Source organism: Neovison vison, chromosome 7 (assembly GCF_020171115.1).
Source record: "Neovison vison isolate M4711 chromosome 7, ASM_NN_V1, whole genome shotgun sequence".
Classification (NCBI taxonomy): domain Eukaryota; kingdom Metazoa; phylum Chordata; class Mammalia; order Carnivora; family Mustelidae; genus Neogale; species Neogale vison.
The window spans coordinates 114,976,765-114,990,784 of NC_058097.1; the positions used below are offsets into that span (position 1 = coordinate 114,976,765).

The 14,020-nt window shown below is 37.8% G+C and overlaps 1 protein-coding gene across 1 annotated transcript; it reads left to right on the forward strand.

The window, feature by feature from the left end:
• The first annotated feature begins 205 nt into the window (after positions 1-205).
• PATE3 (prostate and testis expressed 3) lies at positions 206-2,359 on the forward strand. Its single transcript, XM_044260691.1, has 3 exons — positions 206-254; positions 1,596-1,718; positions 2,235-2,359. The coding sequence occupies exons 1-3, from the start codon at positions 206-208 to the stop codon at positions 2,357-2,359; spliced, it is 297 nt and encodes a 98-aa protein (XP_044116626.1).
• Positions 2,360-14,020: the final 11,661 nt, after the last annotated feature.

A 14,020-nucleotide genomic window follows, 5' to 3' on the forward strand; every position in this document is an offset into this window, starting at 1 on the left:
TAAACCCCCACATTTACTAATTATCATTATACTTGCTATGGGGTACAGAGAAAATAAACTTGAACTTCAAGAGGAAGCCTTGGGTGATTGGTTGCCTTTAGGCATGAATAATCCTTGCCCTATCGTGCAGGTTTTGTCCCTCTAGCCTGAAGAGCCGTTCTTGCAGTTCCTGGCTTCTTCCTGTGCAAGGGACTTCTGGTTCAGGATGGACAAAAACTTCTTGATGGTTTTCTTCCTTTTCTGCTTCATTGTAGGTGAGTCACAGACCTGAGAAGTAGACTCCAGAGACAGGCTACAGGGAGGCGCTGGAAAATCTCCATGTACTGTAGGTACCCATGGAGGGCTGAACTTTGACCGCATTTATAAGGGAGGAAAAGACATTCTTCAGAATGCTCCTTCTGTCTTACCGGCCATCTTTTCTGACCTTCTCAACATTCTGTCCTTCCTCACCAGGGGCTCTGTGAGCACCTTCCTCACCAGCCTCTGTGGCTGCCCCTTTCTCCATTCTGTCTCTACCACTCCCCATAATTCAAAATCCTAGCAAGATTTTCCTGAGGGTATCCTTTCATTCATAAATCTGTATCCCATTTGCTGACAGAGCTGGTCGGTGTATAATGGATAATTCTGTAGTTTGTTTTAGTGCCAGTGGCTTTTGATACCCTTATCAGGTACTTTACATGAAAACAAATGACTATAGGAAAGGAAATACTGGATGCTCTAGAATCAGAAATTTTTTTTTAAATGCTTTGGCTGCTGTCTTAAATTCTCTGTACCTTTGATTGCTTATCTGAGAAATGGGAAAATACTTAACAAAGCTTTTGTAATGATTAAATCAGATAAAAAGTGAGAGAACATGGCCCAAATGAGATGCTCAATAAAGGCTACTTTCCTTTTGCATTTGGGCTTTTTGCTTGTTTCTTTTATTAACCTGTATTTCAATTAGCTCAACCCACCATACCATGTCACTAACTAGTCATAATTTATGAGGACTTTACACAGATTCAGTTCGAAGATTACAGAGTATATTCCCTAACAATATCTAATCAGCAAATGTTAGCAACACTAGCTTGGCTAAAATATTTTATCTTATATTTTATTTCTTTATTTTTATTGTGTTATGTTAGTCATCATTAGTTTTTGATGTAGTGTTCCAAGATTCATTGTTTGCATATAACACCCAGTGCTCCATGGAATCTGTGCCTTCCTTAATTTGGGTAAAATATTTTAAAGCACTTACCCTCATTATTATACTCCTGCCTGCCTACAGTGCTGTCAGGTAGGCTATGCCATCATTAATAGAACCATTTTAAAGTTGGAAAAAAACAACCCCATGGAGGCAAAATCATTGCTCTAAGTTACCTCAGTTAGAAGGGCTGAAGTAGGGACCAGAAGAGCCCTTTTCTTCACACAATGGCATTTCTCTTGGATATGAAGTTGGTAAGAGCTCCCAGCTCTTTACTGCATGCTCTTTTCCCCACCACCAGCTCTCATCCACCCCCTGTGCCCCACCCGCAGCTCCCACAATCTGGTCTAGATAATTCCAGGTCCTTCCCGTGGTCCCCTGGTCTCATTCACAGCAGCTCTCCACTCTCCAGCAGCGACACCACTGAAGTGCGTGACATGCCACCTTCACACACGGACAGATCGCTGTAGAAGAGGCTTTGGTTTCTGTGTTGCTCAGAAGTATGAGTCATGCATGACTTTAAAGATCTTCCAGGGTGAGTCAGGGGGTCCGGGGAGGTACTGTGAGATTCTTGGGCATTCTTAGGAGAGTCAGCAATTTCCTATCTCAACTCAGGCTAATCAAGGAGAGGAACCGAAGAGCAGAATGCCCTTGAGCTCAGGTCCCTGTGCATGCAGACAGAAATGGACGGGGGAAGATGTGATAGGAGGAAGAAGAGGGGGGTTCTTTGTTCCCAGTAAAACTAACCTACCTAACAGATCTGAACTCTGAAGATACTAAAGCACTAGTTGCTAATCTTCTACCTGGAATAGGAATGAAGCAGCTACAGAGAATTGATGGTTGTTAGGGACCTCGGGCAAACAACCATGAAGGGGGCCCGTGATTTTTATGTCTCTCTGCCTCTGTTCTTTTGGTACGTAGAAGCTGTGAAGCCATCCCTTAACCTATCCTGATGCCTAATTAAATTTTCAGACAGGACTCGTGCCAGGTTTGACCTGTTTTTACAGAACTTAGACCACTGCATTATTTACTATGTTCTTTTTTATTACAGATAACATTCTGCAGTTATCATATATGGTGTGTCAGAAATTCTGCAGAGACTTGACCTTTGATTTCAACAATCGGACTTACATTCATAAGTGTTGCAAGCAAAATTTTTGTAACCTCAAAATCTAAAATATTCGCCTCCAGAGGTCTCACTTTAGAATGATGTCAATGTTTCTCCCCTTTCATGCTCCATATGCCCTTGCTTTCCTGCCTTATCCATCCTCGATGTACTGCAGCTCTCTTCCCTTCAGTGTCATCTTTCCTGATGCCTCCAGCTTGGTTTCTACCTTAGTCAGAGGATAATGATCCAGAACAACAGATTTCTCCCATGACTGGTAATGGCATTACCATACTCCAAGAAGCCTGTCCCAAGTGTCTCCGTACAGCAAAATTTTTAAAACATGACTGTTCCCAAACCTTGTGATTAGCTTAAAATAGTTGAGGCAGACTAGAAACACTTCAGCTGAAAGTTCACAAATATTTGGATCTAAAATTCCCATTTGTTGCTTACTATAATTAAGCAGAAATAGCGGCAAAATGGATGGCGGACAGCTGAGATTTTCCTCTGTGGGCACAATATTTTCCCAAGTGGACAGTGTTCACTTCAAACTCAGTTATGATTTTCTTGGCCTTTGCAGAGTGCAGCCATTTACAATGTCAGTACAAATCAGGAAATAAGGAAATTCCTGCCTCTGTAATAGTCACAGCTCACACATGGCCACTTGTAGGTCTGTCAAGATGTACGCTCAAGAAACATCACAACTCTCCCTTCTTCTCCTTCCTCTCCCAATCTTTCCCTGTTTCTTTCCTCTTTTGCTATCCACTTCCACTGTCACCTCCCCAGTTACCCACATAATTGCTATACAAATTCTCCCTCGCTAAATACTCAAGTCATTTTATGAATACTTTTTGTGACTCTCTCAATGAATCATTTCTCTGTTTGTCTTATTTGCCCCAGTATGTTACAGATCACAGCAAGAACAGAGTTTGTGTCTCATTTCTACTGCCTGTAACTGGTCAGCACAAAGTTTTCTGTGTTTAACTGAATGGCCAGTAAGGTTGATGAAATTTTCCTTGTGCATCTGTTTAGTTTATAGGACTTATGATGCTTTTATGCTTTTTCTGGCTGCATATTTATTTTCTTGAGTGTATTAGGAAAGGTAATTTCTACTCCTTGCCAAATAAAACAAGTTTACTATACCATGTGTTTTCCTTGAAGATATTATGCAAAAGATATTTCTTTATGTGGGACCCTTCAGTATTCAAATACCTTTAAAGATTTTTTAAAAATTTACTTGACAGAGAGAGAAGGAGAGAGAGAACAAGTGAGCACAAGTAGGAGAAGTGGCAGAGGGAGAGGGGGAAGCAGGTTCCCCGCTGAGCAGGGAGCCTGACATGTGGTTTGATCCCAGTATTCTGGGATCATGACCTGAGTTAAAGGAGACGCTTAATGACTGAGCCACAGGCGCCCCACCAACAATTATTTTTTATGAGATTCTTCCAAAATCCATTAGCTACTTTTATTTCAAAATTCATAATCAATATTATCATAATAAAATAGAAGTGTAAGTTTAGAAGGGGTAATCTGACCCAATTCTATTGGAGATATCTGAAGGTATGGGTTTTCCTAGTTTTCATGATGTGAAGATTGATCACATAAATATTTTTGTTCTCAGATTTATTTTATACAATATAAAGTTCCCCTTCAATCTTTTATCTGACAGTTTTAGCCTCCATTGATTATTATTAACGAGATCCAATATTCATTATGAGTTGAAATATAATTACTTTATCTTCTTTTTTTTAGAGAGGGGGGAGGGGCAGAGGGAGAGAGAATCTTAAGCAGGCTCCACACCCAGCACAGAGTCCAATGTGGGACTCCATCTCGAAACTCTAAGATCATGACCTGAGCTGAAATCAAGAGTTGGATGCTTAACCAAATCAACCACCCAGGACCCCTAATTACTTTACCTTCTTAATTGAAGTATAGTTCATATATAATAAAATAATCCTATGCTAAGTATACAGTTTTCTGTGATTTGAGAACTATATAAACCTATATAACCACCTTCCCAGATAAAACACAGGACATTTCCATTAACTCAGCAAGTTTCTTCAGGTAACCACCCACTCTCAAAGTTACTGTTCTTCTATCACCATAGTATAATTTTACCTGTTCTTGAATTTATGAACTTGAACAAATGAAAGGTTTCTATCACTCACCAGATCTTTTTTAAGATTAATGCATGTTTTTGTTTACATCAAGAGTTTCTTCTTTTTTTGTATACATACATAATATTTGTATTATGTATACATCCATATACATACATAATACATATACATACATAATAATTTGTATACATACATAATATACATACATATATGTATACACACATAATAATTGTATACATACATAATAATTCGTATACATACATAGTAATTTATTAAATCAATTCTTGTGTTGATGGACATGAAGTTGTTTTGAGGTTTGGACTATTGTAAATAAAGCTACTACCCACATCCTTGTGATAAGAATTTTGGTGGACATACACTCATTTCTCTTAAGTATATAAATAAAGTAAAATTTATAAGTCATAGGGTAGCCATATAGGCATATTCATAATTTTGAAAGAAATTGCCAAATAGCTTGTGAAAGTGGTGATACAAATATATAATTCTACCAGCACTATATGAGAGTTCCACATACCTCCCATCACCAATTATTATCAGTCATTTAAATTTTAGCTATTCTAGTGGTTGTAAAGGATACCTTGCACGTTCCTGATAATTAATGGATTTCAGCTGTTTTATATGTCCCAGTTAGAAAATAATTCATGCATGTTTCCTCCTAATACTTACATTTAAATTAACACTCAAATTCTCTGTTTGGAATTTATCCTTGTAAGAAATTGATCCAATTTAATGTATTTCCATATAGCTATTCAATTAACTCAACAATGTTTATTTAAAAGTTTGTATTTTGGGGGCACCTGGGAGGCTCAATCAGTTAAGCAGTTGCCTTTGGCTCAGGTCATGATCCCAGGGTCTTGGGATTGAGCCCACATCAGGCTCCCTGCCCAGTGGAGAGCCTGCTTCTCCCTCTCTCTCTCTGCCTGCCCCTCTGCCTACTTGTGCTCACAGTCTCTCTGTCAAATAAAAAAATAAAATCTAAAAAAAAAAAGTTCATTTTTTTCAACTAATTTGAGATGCTCCTTTTATAGTACATTGCATTTCTATTAGCACTAATACTAATCTGGGTCCTCTACACAGTTAAATTTTTCCATTCATTACCTCTTTCTTATAACATGCACAAAGAACAAATTCAAACTGGATTATAAATTGAATATGAAATTTACACAATAAAACTAGAAGAAAGCATAGTATGCATTTATAACTTTGGAAGAGGCAAAGGTTACTTACTTAAACATAACCTAAAAAGCAAAACCTTTTTAAAAAAATGATAAATTAGACCACATTAAAATTAATGATGTCTGGGGTGCCTGGGAGGCTCAGCCATTAAGCAACTGCCTTCTGCTCAGGTCACGATCCCAGGACCCTGGAACTGAGCCCTACATTGGGCTCCCTGCTCAGCAGAAAGCTTGCTTCTCCCACTCCCACTCCCCTTGGTTGTGTTCCCTCTCTCGCTGTGTCTCTGTCAAATAAATAAACAAAATCTTTAAAAAATAAAAAAATTAATGACGCCTGTTCATCAAAATGCATCTCTAAGAGAATAAAAAGGCAAGATAAAGACTTAGAGAAGATATTCATCTTCCATAGAACTTGTATCCAGAGCATAAAAATAATTCTTACAAAAAGCTGAGGGACTTTATCACCACTAGACCTGCCTTGTAAGAAATGCTGAAAGAAGCTATTCAAGTAGAAATGAGAAGATGCTAATGGCATCTTTGGCTAATGGCATCAATGGCATGAAAACATACAAAAACACACAACACGCTGCTATAGGTTGATATACAATAACACTTAGAAAACTCTAATAGGATGATATTTTAACCACTTAACTGTAGTACAAAGGGCAAAGGGAAAAGCATTCATATAACTGTAGCTACTATAATTTAATAAGTACACAATATAAAAAAGGTAAATAATAACAACTAAATAAAAAGGGAGGAGTAAAAGGGTGGGGCTTTCATAGAGAAATCAAAGGTAACCTGCTATCAGCTTAAACTGGACTGTTTAATCTACTTGACACTTGATCTTAGCAATCAGACTTATGTGCAAAAATAATGCAACTACAATTACTGTAACCAGTAAGACTCAAGCACAAAGCAAAAACCTATAGTAGAAACACAAAAGCTAAAGAAAGGGGAAACAAAGCGAACGGCCAAGGAAAATTACCAATTTACAAATAAAGGCAAAGACAGAGGGAAAAACAAATAATATAAACACAAAACAACCAGAAAACAATGAGTAGTAATAATACTAGTAATAGAAGCATTGTAAGTCTTCACATATCAATAACAACACTAAATGTAAATGAATTGAATTCCCCAGTCAAAAGACACAGACTAGCTGAATGGATAAAACAAGACCCAATTATATGCTGTCTATAAGAGACTCAACAGTTTTTAAAAAAAATTTTGAAAAATTTCTTTTCAGCATAACAGTATTCATTGTTTTTGCACCACACTCAGTGCTCCACGCAATACATGCCCTCCCCAATACCCACCACCTGGTTCCCCCAGCCTCCCAACCCCCGCCCCTTCAAAACCCTCAGACTGTTTTTCAGAGTCCATAGTCTCTCGTGGTTCACCTCTCCTTGCAATTTCCCTCAGCTCCATTCTCCTCTCCATCTCCCTATGTCCTCCAGGTTATTTGTTATGCTCCACAAATAAGTGAAACCATATGATAATTGACTCTCTCTGCTTGACTTATTTCATTCAGCATAATCTCTTCCAGTCCCATCCATGTTGCTACAAAAGTTGGGTATTCATCCTTTCTGATGGAGGCATAATACTCCATAGTGTATATGGACCACATCTTCCTTATCCATTCGTCCATTGAAGGGCATCTTGGTTCTTTCCACAGTTTGGTGACCGTGGCCATTGCTGCTATAAACATTGGGGTACAGATGGCCCTTCTTTTCACGACATCTGTATCTATGGGGTAAATATCCAGTAGTGCAATTGCAGGGTCATAGGGAAGCTCTATTTTTAATTTCTTGAGGAATCTCCACACTGTTCTCCAAAGAGGCTGCATCAACTTGCATTCCCACCAACAGTGTAAGAGGGTTCCCCTTTCTCCACATCCTCTCCAACACATGTTTCCTGTCTTGCTAATTTTGGCCATTCTAACTGGTGTAAGGGGGTCTCTCAATGTGGTTTTAATTTGAATTTCCCTGCTGGCTAGTGATGATAAACATTTTTTCATGTGTTTGATAGCAATTTATATGTCTTCATTGGAGAAGTGTCTGTTCATATCTTCTGCCCATTTTTTGATATGATTATCTGTTTTGTGTGTGTTGAGTTTGAGGAGTTCTTTATAGATCCTGGATATCAACCTTTTGTCTGTACTGTCATTTGCAAATATCTTCTCCCATTCCGTGGGTTGCCTCTTTGTTTTGTTGACTGTTTCCTTTGCTGTGCAGAAGCTTTTGGTCTTGATGAAGCCCCAAAAGTTCATTTTCGCCTTTGTTTCCTTAGCCTTTGGAGACATATCTTGAAAGAAGTTGCTGTGGCTGATATCGAAGAGGTTACTGCCTATGTTCTCCTCTAAGATTCTGATGGATTCCTGTCTCACGTTGAGGTCTTTTATCCATTTCAAGTTTATCTTTGTGTATGGTGTAAGAGAATGGTCAAGTTTCATTCTTCTACATATAGCTGTCCAGTTTTCCCAGCACCATTTATTGAAGAGACTGTCTTTTTTCCACTATATATTTTTTCCTGTTTTGTCAAAGATTATTTGACCATAGAATTGAGGGTCCATATCTGGGCTCTCTACTCTGTTCCACTGGTCTATGTGTCTGTTTTTATGCCAGTACCATGCTGTCTTGGTGATCACAGCTTTGTAGTAAAGCTTGAAATCAGGTAACGTGATGCCGCCAGTTTGGTTGTTTTTTGGTTTTTTTTTTTTTTTTGAAGATTTTATTTATTTATTTGACAGACAGAGATCACAAGTAGGCAGAGAGGCAGGAGGTGGGGGTGGGGTGGGGTATGGAAGCAGGCTCCCTGCTAAGCAGAGAGCCCGATGCAGAGCTCAGAGCTTGATCCCAGGACCCAGAGATCATGACCTGAGCTGAAGGCAGAGGCTTTAACCCACTCAGCCAGCCAGGTGCCCCGAGACTCATTTCAGTTTTAAGGACACACATAGGTTCAAAGCAAAGTCAAAAAGATATTGCATAGAAGTGGAAACCAAAAGAAAGCAGGGTAGCTATACCTAGATTATACAAAACAGACTTTAAGCCAAAAACAGTAATAAAAGTCAAAGAAGGTCAATACCTAATGATAAGGGAGTCAGTTCATCAAGAAGATATAATAATTGTAAATACATACAATCCTAACATTGGAGCACCTAAATATATTAAGCAAATACTAACAAAGGAGAAATAGACAATGACACAATAGTAGCATGGGACTTTAGTACTTCACTTTCTGCATTGAATAGATCATCCAGACAGAAAATCAACAAGTAAACAATAAAACTTAAACCATACATAGATGAAATCAACCTAATAGACATTTATAGAACATTCTATCCAACAGAAAGAGAATCAATTCTTCTCAAGTGTGCATGTAACATTCCCCAGGATAGACCATATGACAGGACATAAATTTGTCTTAGCAAATTTAAGGAGACTGAAATCATATTAAGTATGAACTTCATACTAAGTTCAAACTAAGTTCATGAAGTTCATACCAAGTATGTTCATAACATACAATGGTATGAAACCAGAAATCAGTAACAAGATGAAATTGAAAAATCTACAAACAGATGGAAATTAACACATTCCAGAACAACAAAGGGCTCAAAGAAGAAATCAAAAGAAAAATTAATAAGCTGACAATCAGCAGAAGCAAGGAAATAGCAAAAACCAGAATAGAAAGAAATGAAACAGACAAGAAAAACAATTTTAAACTCACCAGAACTAAGAGCTGGTTTTTCAAAAACATAAACGAATTGACAAACCATTAGCTGGACTTAAAAAAAAAAGAGAGAGAGAGAAGATTCAAATAATAAAATCAGAAATGAAAGAGGAGACACTACACTGGTACAAAAATAAAAAGAATTATAAAAAAGACTACTAAGAACAATCGTATGTCAACTAACTGGTGAACCTAGGAGAAATGGATCAATTTCTAGAAACGTACAACCTACCAAGTCTGAATCAGGAAGAAATATAAAATCTGAGTAGATTAATAATGAGTAAATAATAATAATGAGTCAGTAATCAAAATCCTTGAAACACAGAAGCCCCAGAATCAGATGGCATCACCAGCAAATTCTATCAAACATTCATTTTTTAAAAAGATTTTATTTATTTATTTGATAGACAAAGATCACAAGTAGGCAGAGAGAGAGTGGAAAGGAGGCCCCCAGCCGAGCAGAGAGCCTGATGTGGGGCTCAATCCCAGGACCCTGGGATCATGACCTAAGCCCAAGGCAGAGGATTTAACCCACTGAGCCACCCGGGCACCTCTCTATGAAACATTTAAAAAAGAATTAATGTCAATCCTCAAACTCTTTCAAAAAATTAAAAAGGAAGGAACATTTCCAAATTCATTTTACAAGAGCAACATTACCCTAATACTAAAACCAGATAAAAACACTAATAGAAATGAAAACCAATATCCCTGGTGAATATAAAAATTCTCAACAAAATATTAGCAAACTAAATTCAACAGCATGTTGAAAGGACTAATCATATAAACAAATGTAATTTATGTCTTAGATACAAGGATGGCTCAACACTTGCACATCAATAAATCTTATATACCACATTATTAAAATTAAAGAGTAAAATCATATGATCATCTCAATAGATATAGAAAAAGCATGTGGCAACAGAATTTCATGAGAAAAATATCATCAACAAAGTGGTTAGAGAAAGAGCATACCTCAACATAATAAAAACCATACATAACAAGCCCCCAGCTAACATTATACATACAGTGAAAAACTAAAAGTTTTGTGCCCACTCTCATCACTCTTACTCAAGATATACTAAAAGTCCTAACCAGAGAAATTAGGCAAGAAAAAGAAATTGCACTACTGGGTACTTACCCCAAAGATACAGCTGTAGTGAAAAGAAGGACCATCTGTACTCAATGTTTATAGCAGCAATGGCCACAGTCACCAAACTGTGGAAAGAACCAAGATGCCCTTTAACAGACGAATGGATAAGGAAGACGTGGTCTATATATACTATGGAGTATTGTGCCTCCATCAGAAAGGATGAATACCCAACTTTTGTAGCAACATGGACGGGACTGGAAGAGATTATGCTGAATGAAATAAGTCAAGCAGAGAGAGTCAATTATCATATGGTTTCACTTATTTGTGGAGCATAAGGAATAACATGGAGGACATTGGGAGATGGAGAGGAGAAGGGAGTTGGGGGAAATTGGAGGGGGAGATGAACCATGAGAGACTGCGGACTCTGAAAAACAATCTGAGGGTTTTGGAGGGGTGGGGGGTGGGAGGTTGGGTGAGCCTGGTGTTGGGCATGTATTGCATGGAGCACTGGGTGTGGTACATAAACAATGAATTCTGAAACACTGAAAAGACATTTAAAATATTTAATTTATTTATTTGAGAGGGAGAGAGAGACAATGAAAGAGAGAGAGCATGAGAAGAGAGAGGTCATTGGGAGAAGCAGACTCCCCACTGAGCAGGGAGCCCGATGTGGGACTCGAGCCCAGGACTCCAGGATCACGACCTGAGCCGAAGACAGTCACTTAACCAACTGAGCCACCCAGGCACCCTGAAAAGAAATTTTAAAAATAAATTAAAATTTAAAAGAAAAAGAAAAAGGAAAAGAAGTAAAACATCAGAAAGGAAGAAGTAAAATCATCATTATTTGCAGATGATGTAAACATATATTTATAAAACTCTAAAAGTATAACCAAAAAGCTTTTGGGAGTAAGCAACAAATTCAGTAGAGTTGAGGATATAGAATCAACACACAAATATTAGTTGCACTATCATACTAACAACAAAAAAAAATTTTTAAGGAAATAAAGACAACTATTTCATTCATGATAGCATCAAAACAAACAAAAAATACTTTGGGATAATTTAAGGAAGGAAGTGAAAAATCTGTGCAATGAAAACTACAAGACATTGATGAAAGAAATTGAAGACATAAACAAATGGAAAGATATCCCATGTTCATGAATTATAATATTGTTATATCCAAAGCCATCTATAGTTTAAACACAATTCCTATCAAATGCGAGTGGCATTTCTTTAAAGAAATAGAAAATCAATACTAAGATTTGTATAGAACCACAAAAGATCCTGAGCAGCCAAACCAATCATGAGAAAGAAGAACAAAGCTAGAGGCATCACAATTCTTGGTATCCTATTATACCATGAAGCTAAAAAATAAGGACAGTATGGTACTGGCATAAAAACAGAAGAATAGACTAATAGAACAGACTAGAGAGCCCAGAACTTAACTCCTATGTTTATGACCAATTGATATTTGATAAGGGAGTCAAGAACACTCAAAGGAAAAAGTGTAGTCTCTTCCACAAATGATGTTGAGAAAAGTAGATGACCACATGCAGAGAAATGAAATTGGACCCCTATCTAACACCATTCACAAAAATTAGTTCAACACGTATTAAAGACTTAAACACAAGACCAATACTTCAGAATACCTGAAAGGTGCTCAGGTGGCCAAGTGGGGTGGAATTCTAGGTGGGATAGTGTGGTCTCAGGATACTCAGGGCCACATGAAGACTAGGGGTGTTTGAGCTGGCAGAGTTCCCAGGCACTGGAGTGGGGAAGCTGGCTGCGAACAGTGAGCCCAGGAGTGGGACCTCAGCTCAAATTTGCCATATACTATGAAGCAGGGCATGGTCGATTGACTGCTCTCCAAAAAGGGGCCCAGGAAGTGGCAAAACCAGTGAGACCCCTATTACTCCCCCAGGAGGAGCGGGTAAGTATGCACTGCAAAAGTCTGCAGGGTTTGGAGATTTAAAATGGGGTCCCACACCTGAGATACAAATGCTCATCCACAGGCTGGGTGAGAAACTGAGTGCAGATGGAGACCAGGGAGGCAGAAATTATTGCATTTCCCTGAATTCAGGCTGGGGAGTGGGGCCCCAAGTTCTTGGCTATGGGGCTGGAGATTGGGAAGTCACCATTTTCATTCTCATCCTCTAAAGCTGTGCAAAAAGCCTTCAGGGAACAAAAGCTACACAGAGCAATCCAGAGCAGATTAGTTAGCCTGGCCGCTGGCAAAAGCAGTGCAATTTCACTTGGGGTAAAGACACCTGAGAATCAAAGCAAAATGCCCATCTCCCAGAAGATCAGCAAGAACATGTGGCCAAGACCAAGTTTGCCACTCAATGAGAACATCAAATCTCCAGTGCTGGGGAATATAGCATATAGAATTCATTGTTTCCCCCCACAATTCTTTATTCTTTCAATTTAATTCTTTTTCTCTTTCCTTTTCCAACCAATTTCTTATTTTATCAACTCTTTTTAAAAAATCTTTTTTAATTTTCATTTTTACAGTTACATCCTATCCTTTCATCATATTTATTTTTGTATAGGTATAGGTTTTTCCCTCTTTACAATTTTGGGATGCAGTTTCTTCTAACAAACAGACAAATATACACCCAGAATTTAGAGTATAGCTCTGTTCTCCTCACCTGTACAATCATATTCTCTGTTTTCTTTTTTTGTTTTGTTTTGTTAAACTCTTTTTAATTTTCATCTTCACAGTTACAGTCTATCCTTTCAATGTATTTAATTTTATTTCTGTATATATATGTTTTTCTTTCTCAAGAAGCAAGAAAGTTCTCAAATATATAACCTAACCCTACACCTAAAGGAGCTGAAGAAAGAAGAGCAAAGAAAGCCTAAACCCAGCAGGAGAAGAGAAATAGTAAAGATCAGAGCAGAAATCAATGAAATAGAAACCAAAAGAACAGTAGAACAGATCAATGAACACTAGGAACTCGTTCTTTGAAAGAATTAGTAAGATTGATAAACCTCTGGCCAGACTTATCAAAAAGAAAAGAGAAAGGACCCCAATTAATAAAATCATAAGTGAAAGAGGAGACATCGAAAACATCACTGAAGAAATACAATTATAAGAACATATTATGAGCAAATATATGCCAACAAATCAGGCAGTCTGGAAGAAATGGATGCATTTCTAGAGACATATGAACTACCAAAACTGAAACAGGAAGAAATAGGAAACCTGAACAGACCCATAACCAGTAAGGAAATTGAAGCAGTACTAAAAAAATCTCCTAATAAACAAGAGCCCAGGCCCAGATGGCTTCCCAGGGGAATGCCACCAAACACTTAAAGAATAATTAATCCCTATTCTTCTGAAGCTTTTTCAAAAAATAGGAATGGAAGGAAAACTTCCAAACTCTTTCTATGAAGCCAGCATTACTTTGACCCCCAAACCAGAAAACAAAAAACCCACCAAAAAGGGGAATTACAGACCAATATCCCTGATGAACATGGATGCAAAAATTCTCACCAACATACTAGCCAAAAGGACCCAAAGGTACATTAAAAGAATAAGTCAAGCAGAGAGAGTCAATTATCATATGGTTTCACTTATTTGTGGAGCATAACAAATAG